Below are 23327 nucleotides of genomic sequence, written 5' to 3'. Positions count from 1 at the left end.
GTTGGAGAGAGCAGGCTGGCTTTATGAAACTGCTTCTCCTACAGGTTCATTCTCAGTCTCAAAAACCTTTCAGGTTGCTTTCTAGTAACGCTCTATCTTCTCTGACTTAAAAGTGCATCCTTCCGCCATGGCATCTGACATATTTCCCAGATGTGTTTTCAACAGAAAAATATAGAGTGTAAGCCATGAGAGAGAGACACCTGGCCCTTTCACAGCTTAACAGTATTGCTCTCACCTTGCTGAAAAGGTTGGGAGTGTCAGTAGCAGTTCCATGAACGACTCAAAGAACATAAGATGCACCAAGCCATGCTTGGATTAAGGAAATGACATTTTGCTGCAGCCCTTCACATCTTTGGACTGAACTAAAAGACAAGGGCATCAATACAAAGTTACGAGCAGCCAAAAAAGAAAAGGTTTGGGATGGCCTTATGCAAGATGCACTGCAGGTGCAAGCTGCTGCTCCAGCAAGTGAGCAAAGCCTGGGGTGAGGACGCCCCTGGCTCAGCGGGTCAGGGCTGTTGAAGTCCTGCAGATGCCGTCCCCACGTGTGTGACGATGTCGGCGGGCCCCTAAGCCCACAGCACAGCTCCCCAAGGGGAAAAGCTCCCTGACAACCGTCTGCCAAAGCTAGCTCAGATTTTGGGGCCGGGCACAGGGAGAAGACTCTCCTCCCCGGGGCCGGCCGGCTCGCCGGCCTCCCTTCCCCTCCCCTCCCCGCCGGCCGGCGGAGGGTCCTTCTCGGAGGAAAGTTGCTCGGCGCCCCCTGATCGAGGGGTGGGGGGTGTCCGAGGCTGCCTCCCCGCCTCTCCCAGCGCCCGTGCGTGTCGCCGAGCTATTTATTTAAATTGCAAATAAAGCGCTTCAGCGCCCGCCCTGCTGGGGAGAGACGGTCCGGGTGCCGCACCGGCCGGCCGGAGGGTGTGAGTGAGGCTGCCCCGCGGGACCAGCAGCGGCAGGGACGAGCCCATGGCCCGGGCGGTGGCCCCAGCTCCCGGGGCTTTGCTCTGCGCCCTGCTTTGGGCGGCAGCGGTGGCGAGCGGCCCCGGGGGCAGCCCCGCACCCAGCGCCTTCGGCCGTGTCTACCGGGGCGCCGTGAACATCAGCGCGGAGCGAGTCTACGCCTTCGCCTACAGCAGCGAGCCCGGGCAGGTAGGAGCGTCCTCCTGAGCAGCGGCTTCCCCGCGGCGGGGAAATGCACCGTGCCGCCCTCACTCTCCCTCTGCCGGTGCGGCCGGGGAGGCGGGGGCGCCGCTGCGGCTCCGGCGCTGCGCGGGAGCGGGCCGGGCTCTCCCTCCGCGACCCCGGTGCTGCCCGCATCCTCTCGCCGCTGCGGGGGCCGGGGGCCGCCGTGCACCTGCGGGCTCCTCTCGCCTTCCCGCGGGTTTTCCCGGCACGGCCAGAGCACCCCGGGGCTGTGGGGAGAGAGGGTGGCGGCGTCCTAGGGGGCGCGGGGTGGGCAGGCAGTTTGGTGCACCCCCTCAGACGGAGGTTTGGTATCCAGGTCTTGTAACAGCAAAATGGGTTTAAAGTCTAGAATGGAATTTTAGGACCTTAGTACTAGCTAAGGAAAAAAAAAAAAAAAGGTGTGTGTGGGGTGGTTTACACTTAATAAGCCTTTTAAAAATACCATTTTCCACTCTTGAGTGCTTCACTAGGATCAGGGTGCTCTCCCCTGAGAGCCGGCCGGGGAGGTGAGACAGGGCTACACAGGTGAGGTGTGATGTGAGGAGGCTGTGGGGCAGCACTGCTAAAGCCATGGCTGTTTGATGGGGGAAGGAAATCTGTCATTTATGTATGCCTAGCTATTGCGGGTTTTCCCCCTTCCCCCTTTTTAATGTGTTTATCTCAAATAGCTAAGTGGTGCCTTGGAAACTCTGCCCCCGTTGTTTGGATTGGGCGTTAATTGCTGGATAAGATGTTCTGATGTACCAAAAGATGGTGAACCGGACAAATGAATCTTCCCTCCTGTCTTCAGTTGTAGAGGAAGAGAAAAAATGGAAAACATCACTTTTTATGCACCATATTTCCAGAGCTTCAATATGAAGAGAGTTGGTAAAGATCATGATAAAAGGTGGGGGAAAACAGGGGAGGTGGCCTTAATCATCCCTTGCTCTGCTTTACTCTGGAACTCTGAAAGATCTAGACCTTTTAAGACTGGTCTTTCTTCTATTGTGTGTGTTACTGTGTAATAAAATTCACCTGGTATTTATGGGGCAGGAGTTGTGTGTTGGGGCTGTGATGCAATGGAGCACAGCATTACTTAACTGTTGGGTGTCACCATTGAACCCAAGAGGTCAAAAGTGCACTTTGGGCATGAGTCTCCTTTTAGAAACTAGTGGTGATAGTGTAAGTTAGGCTGCTTCAGGTATTGGGTGTTATAATGAGGGCCTGTTGGCAGATCAAATGTTGTTTGGGGCTTGCTGGGCTGGCTAGCAGAGACAGCATGCATACTAACTTCAGTTAAAATGAATCTAGTTACTTCAATTTAATGTGCTCTTTGAAGCCATGTATTTTGCTGGACACCTTCCACGAAAAGGTTTTCTCTCCTGGAGAACTAAGGTCATCATGGTGGAGTGGGAGGAGGCAGGGAAGGGAGTACATGGCTTTTGAGAGGTGTTTGTGGGTGTCTATGTGCGTCTTCTGCTCAATGGCTACTTTCAGTCACTAGGCCATTCCCATGGCCGTGAAAAGCCAGCCAGCTCAAATCACTGCTGCATTTGAACAGAAACTTTAGCGGACTAATCTGCACATTACTCTGTACTGGAACATGAAATCTCTGCATAGATACTGAGATTGTCAGGAGCGTATCTAAGAAGAGAAACCTGAGGTTTGAGGCTTAACATTTTTTTTATGCAGAACTCTCCAAGTACTGCCATGAACATGCTTAAAGAGGCCATACAACCAGCTTGTGCTATGAAAACTGATTTGGAAGAGAAAAAAAAAAAAAACACTTAAATAAAGGTAAACTGTTCTAGGAGGCTTTCTGATGAGGGGCGCCTCAAACAGGCCCTAAGGATAAAGGAGGTTCCAGGGAGACCTTATTGTGGCCTTATAAGAAAGAGGGAGAGATGCTTTTTACTAAGGCCTGGAGTGACAGGACAAGGGGCAACAGTTTTAAAGAGAAAGAGGGTAGATTTGGGTTGGACATAAGAGTTCTTTTTACGATGAGGGTGGTGAGACACTGGAACAGGTTGCCCAGAGTAGTTGTGGATTCCCTGTCATTGGAAATGTTCAAAGTCAGGTTGGATGAGGCTTTGAGCAACCTGATCTATTGGAAGATGTTCCTGCTTATGGCAAGAAGGTTGGACTAGATTATCTTTAAAGGTCCCTTCTGACCCAAACCATTTTACAATTCCTCACTGAGAAGTCCTGCAGAGGAACCAGCAGAAGCCTTCAAGAAGGTGTCTGGCCTATTCAGGGCAACTGGCTGTAGGTGTGTGTAGCCCTTCCCCAGCTGTGGCTCTGAAGTGATGAGAGGCAAAAATGTCTGGGTCTCTTCTGGGCAGAGCTAGAGGCTGATTTGTCCTGGTGGTCCTGCGTGTCTCTGGCGATGAGGATTGCTTGAAGTTTAGAAGCTTGGTGGTGGAAATCTTGACTTTGGTCTGAGACCATGCTCTTGTGGGCAGGTTTTTCTTGTGCAAGAGTCATGAACATACTTAGGGGCATGCTGTCTTCTGGGAAGTTGTGGGACCTTCTGAAGGAACACAAGTCCTGCAAAAACTCAGTGTGCTAGTCCTTGGCTTTCAGTGCAGTCTTTAGCTCCGAATTCTTAGTGAATAGAGTGTCAGTCAGTGTTTGCCAGTTGCCTGCTACTGGCAGGCTCTCTGCTATTCCTGGTCCTTTCGGTTTCCTCCTGTCTCTGTGCTGATGGCAGGTCTGCCAGAAGCCTCTGATACCTTGAGGCAGATACCGCATGGACCATTAACCTTAGTTATAGGAAATTTAATTTAATAAAAAGAGCATTTTCCATGTGGAAGGGCTGCAGTGGGTGAATGTAATTGCTTTCCCTCTGAAGCAAAGCCAGATCAGGAGTAGTCTGGCTCTGAAACAGCTTTTTGTTTTCCTGATGCTGTGGGTTCTGCTGTTTTCCCTTCTCTGCTGCTCTCTCGCATGAGGGCAGGCTGACAAAGCAAGGGACAACTCGGAGCCAAGGACGAGGCACAAGGAGTGGCTTGTGACCCATTAGTCCCCTGTAAATGCTGTGGTTGCTCACATCTGTGGCTGCCAGGGCACATCTGAAAATGGAGTTGAATGGAGCAATGCTTGAATGATGCATGAGAGAAGGGAGGGAATAAGACTGCTACTCCTGTCTGATTCTTTAGAGACGTTGTCTTTTGGAAGGACTCGTGTTTATCTCAAAGGATGTTCTTCGTCCACATAGTCTTCCTTAACTCCCTGGGAAACAGGAATACATGTGTGAGGGAAGGAGAAAAGCAAGTCGTATGAGATTGCTGATGTGCAGATGTATACAAGGTGAAGAAAGTCCAACCTGGGGCTCTGGAGCAGGGCTACTTTGAGACTGGCAAGCCACTTCCCTTTTGTGTAGCTCCTGGGTGTGTAAAATTAAAATAAAGGTACTTAAATGCTGACCAAGTCACCTAGCTGAAACTCTTACACACGTGTACATTGCCAGGTCTCTTCTCTGTGTGTGTGAAAAAAAACCTCCTGTGTGCCATGCAGAAATACTTCACCTTGTTCCTTGAAGCGAGAGAGCTGTCAGGCTTTTTGTACTTGGCAACTAAGATTCAGGCCTTAATTTCTGAGGTGGAGCTGTTAAACTAAAGCACAGCTACCTCTTCTGCAAGGGGCTTCTGGAGTTGACCTGTGAGCAGATGGAAGTGTCAAACTCCTCCTCATGGTGGAAAGTCTTCATTTGTTGTGGGGTCATGTTATTGCTTTTCTGGTTCCCTTTCCCTCGTCCTAGCTGCACTTTTAAATTTTCCCCTCTGCACAAGTGTTTGTTTAATGTTTAACTGTGAGTGTAAAAAATACAATAATAAAAGCAGGTGTTGCACCTGTCACTGCACACCCATGCTCTAACAGCAAAGGCAGGTGTGCACTATTAGAAGTCCGGTGAACAATTAATTGGGCAAACAGGATTATTTTATTTTAGGATTGCTTAAACTGGAGGCATCCAGGATGGGGAAAAAAATGAGCACACTCATGAGCATGTCCAATTCCACATATTCAACATGTCCTTACTTGGTAGGGAGGATGGAAGGAGAACTGGCTGGCTGGAGCTGCCTGTGCAGTGTGTTCCTACCCAGAAGACTGAATGAGAGTTGCAAAATATTTCTGCTGGATTTACAATTGACTAGAAAAGGTTTTATGTGACAAGTGAGAGAATCTGCTTAATTCCATGATTGCAATAATACAGAGCCTTCCAAAAAGAAACAAAAGTGTGCGTGGGAGTATTGAGGGAATTCAGAGTGGATGACTCTGTTCACCACTGTAAGTTCTGGCAGTTGCTAATGGTTAATTTGCTGAAAAACAAATGCTACTAGTACTGTGCTTGTGGATATTTCCTGTACAAAGTCCTGGGTAGTGCAAGAGAGTATCATGAGGAAGAAGACTGTTGAGGACAACAAAAGTTCTTCCTAATCAGAGCTCAGCTCAGCTGAATGTCGGATTTGGAGGGCAGATGGACTATATTTGGAAAACCAAGTTATCTCTCAGGAGAACAAGTTTTCAACTTTCCAGTTGTAGGCAAAGCTGCTGCAATACCGACACAGCTCTTCAGTGTTCATACAGTGCATCTTCGCTGTGATGAGCCCAAAAGCTGAGCAGTGGGCTGCACCTATTTTAGGAGAAAGAGTGGGTAATATTTTCTACCTCCTCTTCCTCCCTTGCCAGGACTTGCAACAGAGGCCCAATCTTGGTTCCCATATGGCCCAGCCTTACTGTAAGCTGTGATTGGCAGTAGATTAAGCTGTGGCTTCTCTGCTGAGCAGTTTTGCCATGTGAGGATGTGTAGCCCTGGAGAGACTGTTTCCTATGTGGAGTCTATCTGAGGGGGGATCAGTAAAAAATTACCCTCAGCGAATGAGTGAGAGAGGCTGTGTACCACCACGGAGGCTTCCTAATGTCATTATCCTTCCTTCTTTCATGATTGCACATGGGAAAAAGTTGGCTGACCTAAGGGAAGAGGGGAAATTACACTTGCAAGAAGAACAGAAATCTTTCAATTAGATGCCTTAAACCAGGAGTGTCCAACTCGTTTTCACCAGGGGCCACATCAGCCTCGTGGTTGCCTTCAAAGGGCTGAATGCAATTAACTACTCCTACATTTATACAGTCCTAAAATTACATTCAGGCCCCTGGTGAAAATAAATTGGACACCTCTGCCTTAAACTTTGTGACCCTCTAGTAGAGAACAAATGCCTTTTCCAGCCCAAATAAAGTGATGCCTTTGTGCTCCTCTGTCCCTGAGTGAATGGGTCTCCTATAGGCTGGCTGTGGATGGCAGTTGCACTTGCTTTGCTCTAGGCAAGGAGCCAGAACTGGAATTCACCCATACCTTCCTTTGGGATTGTGTGGTGAGTCACTTGCTCAGACCAAAGCCATCTGTTGTAGCTGCAGGGAAACTCCTTGATCTGCTACACAGGGCAACCTGGTTTAATAAGTGGCAGTGATCAAACCTGTGATTACTGTTCTCTGCTGTTTCACATGCGAATATAGGTCCCACTGCAGCAGCAACCACATCGGCTATGGCAGCTCTAGGAGGAAATTTTTCATCTCTTGCTTCTGAGCTGGTTTGGGGCTTCATGTGTAGGACTCTTCAGGCTGGAACTAAACTATCCCCAAGTATTCCCTTGTTCTCCTGCACATCGTCTTCATACTGTAAATCTTGGCTCCAGCTCAAGTTTCAGCCCACAGCTATGGCATGCATGCAGTAAAACTTTAGTCTCCTGTTTGGAGATGGAGCTATAATGAGGAGAACAAGGTAGGTTCTGTATTTCCTTAATGCTGAGTGGAAACCCACCATTTTAGCCACAAAGACGCAGGTAGGAAAACAAATAAATTGGGGAGACTACAAGTGTTTGAAGGTCTGTAGAGCTCCTGTTATTGTAGGATCTCCAGGGCCTGAACCCTGTTGTTTTATGGTTGCTGGCTCTAGTCTGTTTACCACAGGACTCTGAAAGGGCCTCAATACACCATTTCTGGAGCCTAATATTAATGCCTTGTGAGGCAGAAATGTAGGCAGAAAAATTGATGCAGCTCATAGTACATGATGTCTGTAGCCAAGCAAGGTTCAACAGAATCCCTTTGGAATAACTTTTGTAAATGTAATTTATCTCTTTTAAAGAAAACAACCAACCCCAGGAAGTGACAGCATAGGCAGTGTAGAGGACAATGAGGAGAGACTGAGAGAGCTGGGTCTGTTCAGCCTGGAGAAGAGAAGGCTGAGAGGGGATCTCATCAATGTTTATAAATATCTCAAGGGTGGGTGTCAAGAGGATGGGACCAGACTCCTTTCAGTGGTGCCCAGCAATAGGATGAGGGGCAACAGGCACAGACTGAAGCCCAGGAGGTTCCATCTGAATATGAGGAGAAACTTCTTTACTTTGAGGGTGCCAGATCCCTGGAAGAGGCTGCCCAGAGAGGTTGTGGAGTCTCCTTCTCTGGAGACATTAAAGACCCACCTGGACTCATTCCTGTGTGATCTGCTCTGGGTGAACCTGCTTTAGCAGGTGGGTTGTATGAGATGATCTCCAGAGGTCCCTTCCGAACCCAACCATTCTGTGATTCTGTGACACAGCACCTGGAATGCTCTTGCTGCTTGGGTCTCTTAGCCACTCCTCACCCTGCCCAGAATCACACCCAAAGCTCTTGCTTACAGGACAAACCAAAAATAAACTGTGAGAAATGACATGGGGATCCGCTAAAAACATGCGCTTGACTGTTGTATTCTGCAGCAGAAAATATAATTTTGAAGGCTTTGGCTCTGGCAAAGACTGGATGTTCTCAGTGAAAGGAATGGTGTGGGAGGTGGATTTGCTTTGAGTTGGGGATGGGATCATGTGTGTCTGCCTGAGATTCCTTCATACTTTGGCTTTCTGAGATTTTGTTTGTTGTGGGTTTCCCTACCTAAAGTAGCAAAAGGGAGTACACCTTGAGGGAAGCTATCAGTTTGCAGGCTCTAGGACAAAAGCTTGAGAGGTCTGCTCTGGTTTCTTGCAGGGTGGTCTGCAGATTTCAGATGGTGACTTCGGTGCTGGCAAGCATTTTGTTTTTCTTTCTAATGTGTAAGCTAATGCTGTTAAGCCCGATAACTTGTCATTGAACTAAAGAATCTCATTTGAATTTGGATGTTGTTCTAAATCTTAAAATTACTCTCTTCTTGTTGGGCTCTTGTTTAAAATCAAAACTGATCAGGTTTAGTTGTTCCCCTGCTACCGCTTTCCCGCCTCCCCAAAATGTTTAGATTGAAAAAGAAGAAATGTTCTGAATAACAGTAACTTAATCAAAATGTCTCTCCTCAGTTTGAACCCTTTCCAAGAACAGTGCAGCAATTTATAATACAAACATTTACATTGTAAGTAGAGGCTGAAGTGTCCTTAAATAACTTGTGCAGGAGTTGTTGGGTAGGAAGGTATACTTTTCCTATACAGACCTCATCTGCTATTTCAGGGGATATTCAGGGAATGAAAGTGCAGTCTGTAAAGCTGTAGTGCAAGGGTGTGCCATCTGCTCAGTTTTAGAATATGATTTAGGATGTTTGCATAAGCAAACATTATTTCCTGCTGTGAATACTTAGAGAAACACAGAGGATTTCAGAAACAGCCTTCCTTACGTTCTTTATGGTGATGTTTTCCTTTGTGCATAGCAATAGCTACTTCGGTGTGATTTCATACAAATGAACAATGTTAAAAAAAAAGGAAGAACACATTCAGGATACATAATTCAGTCCACATCTGAAGTGTTACTGAAGTGAAGAACTTGGGAGCCAAGAAATAACCAGATATTTGTTGTGTTATGGTAATCCCCAGAGTTATTGCCATGAGCTTGGGGTGGCAGCAAATTTTGAAAGGTCATAAACCCTTTTGTTTCAAGGGTTGCCCTAGCCCAGAGTTCCAGCTGCTGTGGGTTAGGAAGACAGTATTTATTAGAGTGTAGTTTGTTCCTTAACTGGCTGTTTAAAAATGGATTTATTTGTTTACTTTAATGTCTTCCTGAAGTCTGAGGGTGGTCAAAAACAGGTACCTATTTCATCCAGTATGGCAACTCCTAGTTTTTCTTTCTGGCTGTCCTAGAGACTCCCTAATGACATTGGGTAGAGGACAAAATTTCAAAAAGGAACAAGATAAATATTAACATGCTTTGTATTTGTCTTACTTCCATTTATGCTACACAGACACTGTTGCAAACAAGTGAACTCACGGGACTGTCCATAGCAGAGTGTAAGTCCACACAGCATATTTGCACAAAGTTGAACTTTTAAAGGAAAAATATTAATCCTGGAACAATTACATTAATGTGACTGAGATTGTGCTTGACATACCCAGAGTGTGTCATTTAGTTTATGATGCTTTGGATATTTAATACTCCTGGCAGAAATGTTGGAAGAATACTGTGGACCGTGGTTATTTGACAGACTCCTTCTGGCAATCAAGACTTATTGACATTAGGACACAAAGACAGAGAAAGGCTGAAAGAGATTGCTCCTCTGGGCTCTTGCCTTTTTTGTTGTCTGACAGGAGTGATGCTCATTTCATGAGAGGGCAGGAAAGAGGTTCTGTAACACCTGTCACTCTGTTTACCTATTTTCCTTCAGGATCCCGGCTTCCCCCTGTTATGTTGGCAGTGGGAAGTGCAACTGAGTTTGTCACTGACTGATATGTGCTTCATTCACTCAATTGCTCTAGCCCATCCAGCTGAATCTTACTTAACTTAATTTCAGGGTTTATATAAAAATGCAGCACCTCTTCCTCGTGCAGCAGCAGACAGCAGCAATTTGGTGGCTTTTGTAGATGTCTCCTGCACTGAGGCCTTCCATTGTAACTAGGAGCCTGTGTGTTTGCTGGCTGGATGTGTTCCCTGCCCACAGGTTTGGCTTGGTGCCTCGTCAGGCCCACGACCAAAGCGCTGTTGCAACGTAGATCGATAATCCCCATCGGTCTCACAAGGAGTGGCTTGTGTGTGGGTGCAGTGGAGAACGTCGCAAAGCCCTGGTGTGATTTGAAGGTTTTGCTTAGCATGAGATGGTGGAAAGGAATCCATAGTAATGATCTTGAAAACCTTTGCTTGCAGCAGAAACTGTTGTTGCAACCTCCTGCTTGCCCGTAAATTCACATCCCCACAGTCTTAAGTTGATGTGTAATCTCTGTGGGAAATGCAGACCTAATAATCAGTCCAAGGACTCTTTTGTGTCAACAAGAGCCTGGTTTATTTTGCTTAATATTTGCAGCCATGTTGATCCTGTTCAGCTGCGTGAATTTGCGACCAGCTCCTTCTGCCTGTTCCCAACTTGAGGATGGAATTCAGATATGGTGGGTTTTTTTGGTTTTTTTTTTTTTTTTTTAGTTTCTTTCCCTTTTTTTTCTCCCCCTATCTCCAGGGTGGTGATAGAACTGAAGTACAAATATTTGTCTTTCCTGGTCAAACGTGTTGTAACATAGTTCTGAGAGCTCTCTCTTTATTCAGCTGTCTAACTGCTCTGTCCACATTGAAATACAGAAAAAAGCTCAAGGTCAGTCAAATGAGAAACAACTGTCATGAGCTTGGCTGGTGAATAGAGGTGCATATGGCAGAGTTTTGGCAATGGGAAGGAATGTAAGGATTATTATTTTAAATAAAAACTGTCCTTTTTAGCAGGAGTTCCTCTCACCTCTACATGCAACATAGGTAGGATCTTATTTCTGTGTTGGTAGGGAAGGGTCTATGTGATGGGAGCAGTGGTTCTGTAGCTGGGAGGGGCTCATGTGTCAGAACTACTTGTTCTTAAAATGAAATAATCTTTGGAAAGGTGTGTGGGGAGAATGATGTTTGAACTAAATAAATCACCTTTTTTTCCCTTTGCCTCCTGCTTTTTTACCACTATTTTAGAAATATTTTGCTGTAGATAATGCCCTTGAGACAAATACCAAATGCTGACTGTCAAAAGGAAAGATGGCACTACTAGTATTGGCTCAGTGGTGAATTCATTAAATCTATTGCATGAAAATATGTATGTAGTCTATATCAAGACAATAGAATCTAGAAGCAAAACATAGATGAAAAGTTTAATGTGGGTTAATTGGAAGAAGGCCTGAAAAAGCACAAACTTTGGTTCATGGGTGCTACACTGTTATCCCTTTCCCTTGTGATGCTTCTGCTAGGCAGTTCACCCTGCCAAGCAACGTCTTTCTCCAAGACACCAATTTAGGGTTCCTTCCACTCTTACACAAAATAAAGAGAGTTATTGACAGCAAATGAGAGAAGCCCTGCTTGCAGTTAAATATTAATCCTTTCTCTGCTTTCCAAAGCTTCCTCAGAGTTGCACCTAGATTCTGCTGAACTTGGTTGCTCTGATACCCCCAAGCTCATTTGCAAGCAGTGGGGAGGACCTGGAGGGAGTTAGTTGGGAGCTTCTTGTGTAGGTTTGGCCCACAGGCAAATCCCACCTGTTTTATTGCCGTGTTTTGGAGGAATAGCTATTAGGTCAGGCAGAGGCCCATCAAGCAGAGCTTTGTGCTACTGGGAGCTGCTGCTGTATTCCTGAGACCTGTGATGTGGAGAGTGGAGCTGCATCCTGGGACTGGGGTCTGGCCCTTCCACTGGAAGGGTAAGATCTGCCCATAAAAGACCCTGTGTTACTGTGGTGATTGATGGTGGCAGGGTAAATAACTAGATGGACTGGAGCCTCAGTCACCATCTGTCCAACTTCTCAATCACTCTGTTTATTTCCTGGGCTTTTATTAGAAAGTTTTTGATAGGGTGAGGTGGTGTGATGCTGCTGATTGATCTTGGCTATATGCAAACAAAGGAAGAGCAAAGGTATTCACTGCAAGAGAATTGTTAATATATAGAGGTGAAATTTAAAGTACACTCTGGTCTTCTTAACGAGCCACTCTGTAAACGTTGTTTGTGACTTTCTGATGTTCCTCTCTGTCTGAAATACCTTATCTGAGTGTGGCTTGGGAAGCAGTTTTGCCTGTGGAGTGTGCAGAAAGGTGAGAGGAATGAAAGAAGTGGGATGGAATCACACCTGTGAGCCCATACTTAGGGCAGAGGTGGTCACGCCTCAATGCAGCTGGATGCTGCCTCCAGGTATTTTCAGACCTAAGAGAATTCAAGGCACCTGAATGTGGGCTTCTATGGGAATGGGGCAACAGAGCTCTAACCAGCTGTTATAGGGAGCAAATGCAGAGTGCTAAACACAGGGAAGGTGGAAAGAGGTTCTGTATGGTAGTAATATAGCATATACCAGTTTTCCTGTTGGTAAGAAATGAGAGTAAGTGCTTAGATTTTATAGAATATTGAGTCTTGAAAATCTTGCCTCTTTCCTCCTGATAATCTTATTTCTTACTACTGTTACACTAGCAATATTATAAGATAATGGAAGTGGCAGCAAAGCTGAGTAAATGTTGTAGAGACTGTACGGTCAGCTTAGTTTTGTGAACAGAGGAAAACCAAATGAGGGTTCTAACTGTTGGATCAGAGCAGAGGGGAAGTGACCTTCCTTCCCCTCTCAGGCTTCTCCATATCAAAGTGTTAATCACCAAAGCTGTTGTTTCCCTTCCCTTGACCTTCTCTGGGATAGACGGGGCACATTTTTTTTTTTAGTTGCTATGAGGGTGGTCAAACACCATAACAGGTAGCCCAGAGAGGTTGTGGAGTCTCCACCAATGGAGTTATCCAAAACCCAACTGGGCACCTGGCTCTAGGTGACCCTGCTTGAGCAGCGAGGTTGGACTAGATGATCTCCAGAGATCCCTTCCAACTTCAACCACTGGGGGATTCTGTGATTTATATTTGAGAGGCACTATATAGGGTTGAGTCTTATTCCATGGTAGGCACCAAACATGTAAGTGTCCCACACCTTTACCTTTGTGGTGATGAGGTGCCACAGGGACAGCAATTAAACCTTTCTTGTAGTAGGGTGTGGACTGGCAGGATTTGCCCCCTAACACTGGCCTAAGATGCAGAGCAGAAATCTTAGTCCTGAATGTTTGCTCTGTGGCAGCTGCTGCTCTTGATTACTCCCATGGAAATGCTGCATCCCTTCCCTGGCATATGGGTACAAGAGGCACAGGTAAGCCATGTGCTTAGTATCCTCCAAGACTCATCTTGCACAAGCTTTGGTCATTGGGATCAAAGATGAGGCTAGATGGAGGTGTCATCCTGGGGAGGACAGTTCTGCTAATTTTATAATAACATTTGGATCAGTAATTCATGTAATTGCGTGAACAAAATTGTTTTGAGGTCTGTTTGCAAAGACTGAAACTTTGAGAAACACGAGGATTTGAAAAGCATGCTGGGGTCTCCAGGTGAGATATTAGCGGAGCATCAAAGAGGAGGAGAGAGGGATGCTTAAGGGCTGCCAAGAAGAGAAGCTGTAGATCTGCCATCTGGGAAGCAGAGGCATTGTTGGGCAACTGCTTGAAATAGTCAGAGGGATGCGACTTGGAGGGGGGAAAGGGAAATGCACCCCAAGTACTGCAAATGAGGCCACTTCTTGGCCATTCAGTACTGCAGCAGGAGGGTGGCAGAGCTGTGTGTGGTGAGCTGCAGGCTTTATAACACCGTCCCTCTCAACCTGGTGTTTCTGAGGGCCAGGCAGTAGAAACTATACAAGGAGCAGCTCTCAGGCTTTGAATGTCTCAGTCAGTGTTCCCAATGAAGCTCTGAACACATTGCTTGTGGCTGTCTGCCTCTTTTTGCACTCTTGAGTCTCAGCATCTGTAAAATGGAGATGATTACTGCTGCAGACACGTAGTATGTCACTGCAAAATCAAGAGGCCTTTCAGTAGTTGTACATTAACTATATGGGGGAGAAGCTAAATCTCAGAAAAGTTTTTGGCTACCTGAGAAGACCCTGCAGGCATCTGGAGTGGCACTAGCCATGGCAGCAGGGCTGCCTGAAAATAGATGATCAGTCCTTAACAGAATGAATTAATCTTGGTGTTGCTTGTTGGCAAGCTGGCAGTTAAGTAAACACCTAATAGCCTTGGATTCATAGGCAGGTCTTTTTTTTTCCTGCCACCTCCTGCCTTTTTTTTCTTTTTTCTCTTCCTTAAAGGAAACTTGGCTGCTCTTAGGCTAGTAAACGATCTAATCTGGAAGAGCCTTGAGATCTTAAAAAAGATATGCTCATTGCATTCACCTGTAGGTTAGGAAGAGAAGCAAGTATCCGCGTTGGCAGCAAAGAGGAGGCAATTTGTAACCCTGTGCACATAAGGGCAATGCTCCTGCTCAGGAACATCCCAGTCACCCTGGGAGTGGAGCAGCAGGAGAGCTCAAACTGGGATGTGCAGCAGTAGCAGGAAGCCTGTGCTGAGTACGGCTTTCACTGGGTCCAGCCTGCATAATTTTTCAGCTGCATTATTGCACCTGCAGCCATGGTCTTAATTAGCTTTCCCTTCACAGGAAACAAAAATGCTAAATCTTTTGGCTAGATTCAGCAATGGCATTAAGGCCAGCAGGAGGGTGTCAGGGTGAAAATGTGTGTGAATGGAGCACTAATGAGTCATTATATGAGAAGTTAACTGTTGGGCTTGTCCAGGAAGTTCTTACAGAGGTGGCTTTGTTTTGTAAAAGATGGGGGATTAATGCTCTACAAATTTGCCTTGGGCAGTTAGAAAGCTGCAAAGCTTTCACACCTGGACTACCTTGTCCAGTTCTGGTCTCCACAGTACAAGAAAAGTACAGTCCAGTACAGGGCCTACAAAGATGATGAACATGGAGCATCTCTCCTATTAGGAGAGGCTGAGAGGGCTGGGACTGTTCAGCCTGAAGCAGAGAATGCTCAGGGGGTTCTCATAAATGTGTATAAATACCTGATGGGAGAGCATGAAGAAGGAAGAGCTGAGTTCTTCTCAGTGGGTGCCTGGGTGAGAGTGACAGTATCAGAGGCAGTGGGCCCAAGCTGAAACCCTGGATATTCCATCTGAACACTTTTTTTTTTTCTTTCTAACTGTGGGACAGTCAAATACTGGAACAGGCTGCTCAAGAGGTTGTGGAGTCTCCATCTGTGGAAATATCCAGAACCTGACAGAGCCCTGAGCAAATTTGCCCAGAGAAAATATGGTAGGGATACAAAGGGTAAGGATGGGATGCTTATGTCCTGTTAGACACTGCGAGTTACTGTTCCATGCAAGGGCAGGAACTGCCATTTCAAATTGGATTCTTAATAGAGGCTGCCAAGGGAAATAGACTCCAAGACTTGCATGTCCTCTTGGGATTTAAGGGCCTGCCTCATCCAGCAGCCAGCTATGCTGTGTGGATACTTGCTGCTCCCAGGTTCTGGGCTGCATCAGCAGAACACAATGTAAGAGTCAAGGCCAAGATGGAGTCATAGCACAGTTACAAAGTCTTGTTCTCTGCTGGGATTTATAGTGCATGAGGTGGAGTCTGGGTATGACTCCTTCAGCTGTTGCCCTGCTCCCTTTCTCCAGTATGGTTTAGTGGGAAGGGAAATCAAGTTAATAGTGCTGCAGCATTTGCAGCATGGGTACACCTGTAAGCCAACCTAATTCCAGCCACAAGCTCCCAGCTGCTGTCCCCATAAGCAGCCTTGTTGGCTGGGTGATCTTGTTCACCCAAAGGTGTGCTTGGGATTACATCTCCACAAGGCTCTGGCCCTTACTGCAGTGTACTCCCAACTCCTGAAGTAGGCGAGGGCTGTTTTCTCATCTTTCAGTTTGGGTATGAGCTGTGGGAAAGGGATAGGTGCTGATCATTCTCATCTGCACACGCGATGCTTTGCTTGTTTGTGAAGCAGCGTCTGTTCCCCATATCTGATGCAGGGCTTCACAAGGCAGGCAAGGGTCTTGCAAAGCTCCTTTAATGGTAAGGATGCAATGTCAGACCTCAATACCTTGCAGACTTCACTGGGGGAGAAGATCCTTCTCTTTTGGACAGGACTTGGAGAGCTCTGCTTTGTCTGGTGGATATTAAGAAAACACTTCCTTGCATCATATGTAGAAGTGTTTAGGGATATGAACTTGTTGTGGTATTGTTCTCTCTTCATCTAAAGTCTAGAAATTCCACAAATTTGCCCAATAGACATTTAAGATCACATAAAATGTCTAGTTAAGATCTCGGACTATGAAATACTAGTATTAAAAATAGTTCTTCAGCCTTGTGTTGGTAGTGTTGTGCTTGCCTGCTTGTGAAACAGTATTTGATTAAATGGCCATGGCTCCTCAAATAATACACTGGTGAATGCAGGTAGCATGTATTCTTACCTGTATAAGCCAAACACGATGAGAAACTAATAAAGCTAAGTAGTACACTGTGCCGCTGGGGATAAATGACTTGCTGCATATACACCATAATGCAATAGTGGGAAGAACTGGGATTTCCAAGGGACATTAAGACTAAATCATAGAATTATCCCTAGTGTATCTTAATAGATATGAAAACCTGTATTTTTTTTATTACAGAAAGATAGACCTCTCTCATGTGTTTTGTAGGATACTTCAGAGCAGGTTTTTTCTTCTGGCTAACTTTTTCTGAACACTCTCTGAATTTCTGTTTGTTTTTTTCCTCTTAGAATCAATATTGAAAATACTTAGTTTGCTGAAAGGAAAGATTTGAAGTGGGAAGAAGCAGCATTCTCAGTTGTATATAACTTTCACTTCTGTGTCCAAAGCCTGGGCAAACTATAAAAATAGTACTTTTAAAAATTTTTTTTGTTTGTTTTTCTTTTTAATACCACTCAGCATTAGCATATACTTTAAACATCCATTAGGTTTCTTAAGTTGAGAATTTAGAAATAGAGAGGCAACTTTGAGTCTTCCAATGAATACAAATGATTCTACTCATTTAAAGTAAACCTGACTCTGCAACATGTGCGTAACTCATGTAGTTTCTGTATTCATGAATTCAGTGCAGAAGAGAATTTCCCAATGTCCAGCTTGCATTTATGCATCGTTGAGGGTGCATAACCCAGTAGTACCGTTTGCTGTGGATCTCATGTGAGCTCCTCATTGGACTGTGCTGATGCACCCAGCCCTGAAGGGTTCACAGACAGGTGTCCAACCAGAAGCAGTGTAAATCACCTTGTCTGTGGAGGTGGGCTTGCTTTAACTGTTCCATACACAAAAAGCTGCTGGACAGGTAGCTGGAATGTGTCCTTCCTGCAGTGACACTTGGTTTCCCATGGATGGAAAATGGCTCACTGAGCTTGCAGGACTCTAGCTCGACCATCGTGTCTTTGTGCTCCTTAGATTTGTTTTCTTGTTCCGTTCCAACACTGCTTTGTTTGGGTCCCCGTACCTTGTCACAGTGACTACAGCAAACACCTACAAACAAGCAGCAGCTTATTCAGCCCAGTCCCTGTGTTTCCCAGTTATACCAGCATGTGCTGGCTTGGGATCCCCAGCCTAGCAGGGCAGCAGCAGATACTGAGGAAGCGGCAGAGTGACCTTCCAGTGCTGGCTGCTGATGGTGTCAGACTGCTGTGATGCCCTTCAGATGTTACCTGTCAATCTTGCTTTTTATGATGGTGTTTTTCTTAACTTGGTTTTACCTCCCTACTGTGAAATTTACTTGGAAACAGAATTGCTTATGTAGTTTTTGTGGTCAGAATGAAAAGCTGGAAGGCACCTCAAAAGAGTATCGCAAAAGTTTAGAGACCAGAAGGCAACGGAAAAAGATTTCAGTGTTTGCCCTTCTATCTCAAAGGAGTTTTAATTAAATTATTTATGATTTTTTTAATTGAAGACATTATTTTTTAGGAGTTGGTGACTGTAGCCTCTTCATTATGGTGATGATGGCAGAGAAGTTGGTAATGATTATAGCTTTTAATAAGGTGTTTTGTTCTAGTAAACCAAACTCCCATGTAATGCTAGAATCACTAAACAGGAATACCTCGGAATTTTTCTTTTTGACTTGTGATTGCGGATGCAAGACCTTTTCTGAACCTGCTGTCCTCAGTGTAAGCATAAGCTGCCATCTCAGGTAGTTGCCCTTCTGCTATCTTGCTAAGTCCGTATGTTTTTTTCAGAAGGTAGCACCCCTTTCTTTCTACCTTTACTCTTCTTGGAAGGTAAATCAAAATTGATATATCAATGAAAAGCCTTTCACTGATCTGGTGAGAGCTCATTCTAATCTTTCAAGATGTGGTGGATTTAAAACGGATTTATCTTATCTACCTAATATGATTTAAATTAACAGCCGTTAATCAAGATGTACCAACTCTTCTGGTGAGTTGTGCATTCTCATACCCTGTTTTCTTGAGCAATGTCTGCAGCTCTGGAGAGCGAGCTGAAGAGATGTTACTTTCAAATGGAAATGTGCCATTTCCTTTTGATGCAGACAAACTGCTTCCTTTTGCTTCTCAAAGCAAAAAGTAAACTGAGGGCCTTCTATTTCACAGCTGTCTTACCACCGCAATTGTGTGGTGGCCAGGTAATGTAAGGAGAAATTTCAGTTGCTGGTGCAGTGGGCTGCATTAAAACCCTTGCTCACAAAGCAAAGCAACCTTCCTTGGCAGGTGGAGGGCAGACAGCAGTGTATTCCTCTTTTATTAGGTGGGGTGTGTATACATTGTGGTCATCTTGGTATCATTTACAGCAGATTTGGGTGCAAGCTGTTAACCCGCTTTTTCACCCCTAACTATTAATGTAATCTTCAGTGATCTTTGTGACTTTCTCAGTAATGTTGATTAAGTTGGGTATATAGGGGTCCAAGCAAGAAAATTCTATGTTTTGTGTGTGTGTTTGCTTAATTTTATAACAGAAGTTATTCAGCTTGTTGCCCACTGGTAAGTAGAAGCTACTGAACTTTATTCCTCTTACATCTGCTGCATTTGTCCACTGTGTCTTGTCTGACAGTCACCCCCGACCTGGGGACAGAGTTGTGATTCTAGATTAGAGCAGCAGCAAGGAGGCACCTTCTGTAAATGACCTCTGGATCTGAATAACCAGTCTAGTCACAAACACTGCTGATGTCCTTGTGGATATTGCCATATTGGTCAGACTGAAGAAGTCGGACAGGTTTCTCCCACCTAGATTTGGAGCTGTCTTGTTCTTTGCCTTTGGCTAATGCCTATCTGTACTTTCCTTCTACTTCCTACAGGTAGATGCAGTGCGGGTGAACGTGAACAGCAGCTCTGAGAACCTCCAATATCCTGTCTTGTTTGTAGTTCGCCAGCAGAAGGGAGTGCTGTCATGGCAGGTCCCACTAATTTTTCGAGGCCTGTAAGTACTGGAGTCTCTTCCTTGTAACACACTGGTCTGCCAGCTGTATCTGGCATCAGCCTTTCTCAAATGCTGGATCTTCCTACTTGTGTGGACCCCAGGGCTTGGTTACAAAGCACACTTGCTTATTGTTAGCTGAACACAGGAAGACCAAGATTTGGTAGGTAACCTCTCACTTGGCAGCCCGCTCTCGTCTCTTAGTTTCTCAAATATGTACATGGAGTACTAGAAGGTTTCTCTGCTGGGGATCTTCGCCTGTCACTAGTCAGTTAATCTACCAAATGGCACTGTTATAATTTCCACAGTTGCTTACAGTGCTTGCAAGTAGTTATTTGACTCTAGTTTGGAGCAGGGTTTGAACAAGCTCTTGAAAGAGCATCCTAACTGCTGTGTTACAGTGCATTTGAGGAATAAAGGTTCTCATGTTTCTCACCCCAGGTGCACCTGCATTGAATCTATTCTGGAGGGTAGGTGGTTGTTTTAGGGGTGTTTTATGTGTGAAAGGTATGCTGCTGTGTAGCTTTAGCAATGTCAGAGCTAGTTAGGCTGCAAGTGCTGAGACTTTGCTGACACTTCAGACCAGGCATAGGAGTAGTTACATTTATACAGTCCTAGAATTACATTTGGCCCTTTGAAGGCAACCATGAGATTGATGTGGCCCCCAGTGAAAATGAGTTTGAAACCCCTGCTTTAGACCATCTGAGATGTGAAGCTTCATCCTGTGACTGAAATCCTGACAACAGGCAGCAAATACCCTGCAGTGTCTTGCCTGATGCAGGGGATGGTTACAGCAGCAGCTGTTCTGGGCTATCATTGCTCTCTCTGCCTCTACCGAAAGGCAGATGTGCTAGATCTGCAGATGGCACAGGCAGCCTCTAGGGAAGTGAAATGCTGGGGCTGGCCAATCCCTTGTGCAGACCACAAGAGGCAACTGAGGTAGAGTTTGAGCTCTGGGTGAAAGACTGAATTGTCCTGGCTTTTCAGATTAATATTTCGGTTATGCAACCGGGAAAAATAGTGTCATTCTTAGACCTGCAGAACAACTTTTTAACTGCTGTCTCTCTCTCTTTCTCCTTCAATCCAATTTTGCTTCTCCCTTTCCCTTGGCTGTTGTAGCTATCAGAGAACCTACAATTACCAAGAAGTGAGTCGGACCCTCTGTCCCTCAGAGCCAACACCTGAGACAAGACCTTCTGACCAGACTATATTTGTGGAGGTCTCTTCCATGGCACCATTTAATATCGCATATGAACTTCTAGTCACCAGGCTCGAGAACTTCCAACTTGAGTAAGCTGGGATGTGAGAATACAAATTTTATTTCTTCATGTGTCTGTAATAAAAGGAGTTGTTTTTTTTTCTGCCTACTCTTCCCTTGTTTTTCCTTCCCAGAAAAAAAAAAAAATCTTTTGCTTAATCTGAAGGTATTCTGTGTGTATTCCAGATCTGAAGGTATTCTGTGTGTATTCCAACTCTGAAAGTTTTAGAATTAAACATGCTGGCATTTCTTTTCTAGGACCAACAAAGCCTTTAACTTCACTGCCAGTCCTTCCCAGCCCCAGGTAAGAAGCAGTCCTGTGTGGCATTGCTTGTACATCTTACCACATCCAAATGGTTGATGTGATCTTTTGTTAGAGATGCCAAAAGCCTTATGTGACTAGGTCACTTCCCTCTTAGGATGCAGGGAAGCTTCCTTAGTGTTGAATTTTCTGCAGATACAGTGAGGAGGTAGCAGTGCCTCAGCCCCTCTAGGGGCACAATTGAGTCCTCTTGCAAAGCAAATAAGTGAACCAAAAACCATGACCCAGAGCAAATGAATGTCATCTGCAGTTCAGGAAATTCCAGAAATGTACAGAAGTCCAGAGATCATTGGGCTGCTACACTTCATGGGATTTAAGACAGTGTGCACCAGTGTCTTGTTCCAGCCAACACTGGTTCAATTACCCTAGTGTGACTAGCCAAGATTCAGTCTTTACTGGCGAAAAATAAATACATAAATAGGTAAGCTGTAAAGGTGCAACAGAACTCAGACTGCTATTCCTTGCTCAGGCAGCAAGCCAAGTTCTGAAGTGATAAATGAAGTGCCTCATAAGTCTGGTTATTCAGAAGACAGCATACATGTACAGCACATCCAGCTGAGCAGCCTTGTTTAGAGCCCAACAGATACAATAAGTCCTCTCTTGACTGAAAATGCTGTTGGCAGTAACTATAGTGATAGCTTGTAGACCTGGGAGAGTATGTAATTTACCCAGGCTGTTTGGTACTTCATTTTTGTTGTTGCTGTCATTGTTGGTAACACCACTTAATTTTAGGTTTCCTATTACCAGGTATCCCAGCTAATCTTCTTTTGCTGTCAAATGTCTTAAGCTGGTTTGTGCACACATGCCCTATTTTCTGTTACGGAAACATAGGGAATGGTAGTGGTTCTTTATAAAACCTCATTACTTAGGATCTTGTAATTTGAATGTAGACTATTTAGGATCTGGCCTGGAATTAACTTTGTGACTTTTGTTACAATTAATGTGAGATTCACTTTTAATTATAGGCCAGATGTACGATCTAGAAGATATGTGCTTCTTCATTGGTCCAATGCTGAGGTTTTTGTAAATCTAAGTATTAAGAAGTTTGTAGGGAGAAGAGTTTAAAAAAAAAAAAAAAGGCAATTCAAAAAATTCAAAATCTAGGTAAGTGTTGGAATAGCCTTAAGACTGGAAAAAGACAAGCATAACAGCCGTAGAAGTTGTTGTCCAGAACTCAGATCAAGCCTGAGGGCAGAAGGAGAAATTAAATATGCTCATATAGGTGAGGAGTGTTGTCTGGGTCTGTTTATACCACTCACAGTCTGTGCAGGAGAGAAATGCAGGTCTTAATGCCCCTTGTCTGATATAAGTGTGGCTTAAAAAGAAAATTACAGAAGCGTCCTCATGAGTGACTTCCTGAAGGACCTAAAGCTTTCCAAAGGTAGTGCACCTGGGAAAAAAGGAGCTCAGACCACCAATGTTCTTACTTGGTGGAGAGATATAATGTGCTCGGCTGAAGAAGCTGGCTTGGTGAGTTTTGAGTTTGTAAGGACTTGTGGTTGAAGCCAGCACTCCCTCAGCAGTGAAGGGACCCTGCTTGGAGGGGGGTGATGTGAATAAGTGCTTTAGTAGAAATGGGCAAACTTGGAAAAAAGCCTGGGTGATTTCTTACTTATCACTGCCTTTTCAGTTGGGGGCCCTCCTTCCTGGGAAGGAGATGGGGGAAAGCAAATCTGAAAGGGCTGGCCCTTGCTCTGCCCTAAGATTTATGTGGCATAAAGAATGTCTCAGGTTAACGATTTTGGAGCAAGAGCTTCAGTAGTTTCCCTCCCCAGTGCAGGTGACTCTAAAGAAGGGAGGAAGGTAACTGGTGTCTGTCCTCAGCCTTGTGTCCCCTCTGAGGTGGGGTGAGGTGCCCATCAGCCCCTTATGGTAGCTCTGACTATGAACCTGAGCTCTCAGGGTCTGGTCTCCAAGCAGGACGGATGGAGCCCTTGCAACAAGCCTGCCTGCTGGGGCAGGCACAGAAACCCTACTTCTGCAGCAGCTGGCTGGTGTAGTACATCAAACTTTTAATGGAAAAATGTGCAAATGATGTTGTCTGGAGCATCTTTTTGCCCAAATCTGAAAAGACCCTTGCAGGGTAACAGGGAAGGGTATCTCCTGACCCCACAGAGTGTCCTGTGGGCCCACTCAGAGAATGGAAACAAAAGAAACATCATTCCTTGCACACAGAGTAAAGGTAGGAATACTGACAGATGTTAGTCTTTCCCAAATTTTTTCAGAGCTATAGCTGAAATATTTTCAAAGCTGAAGTGAGAAGTGAAAACTACCTTTACCCCTTGCCCTCAAAACCAAAGAAAACATAAAAACCTGAATCCTACAACTAATATCAGGCATTTATTTCTGAAACTCTTCACAGTTTCAACCATTTGACTTAACACTTTCCACAATACTTTGTCTT

The 23327-nt window shown here is 45.1% G+C and overlaps 1 protein-coding gene across 1 annotated transcript in view; it reads left to right on the top strand.

Moving 5' to 3' along the window:
- Positions 1–966: 966 nt before the first annotated feature.
- The window catches only part of SIDT1 (SID1 transmembrane family member 1), a gene marked incomplete at both ends in the record, with an annotated part of 44863 nt that continues 22502 nt past the window's right edge, over positions 967–23327 (top strand). The window contains 4 exons of the mRNA XM_080363694.1: positions 967–1149; positions 19225–19346; positions 20463–20633; positions 20860–20905. Of these exons, the coding sequence (XP_080219820.1) occupies positions 967–1149; positions 19225–19346; positions 20463–20633; positions 20860–20905 (522 nt within the window). The remainder of the gene's footprint in view (positions 1150–19224; positions 19347–20462; positions 20634–20859; positions 20906–23327) is intronic.

Source organism: Nesoenas mayeri (genome assembly GCF_963082525.1).
Source record: "Nesoenas mayeri genome assembly, chromosome: 1".
Lineage (NCBI taxonomy): Eukaryota > Metazoa > Chordata > Aves > Columbiformes > Columbidae > Nesoenas > Nesoenas mayeri.
The sequence above is the reverse complement of the archived record's forward strand: the minus strand, read 5'-3'. Positions and strand labels throughout refer to the sequence as shown.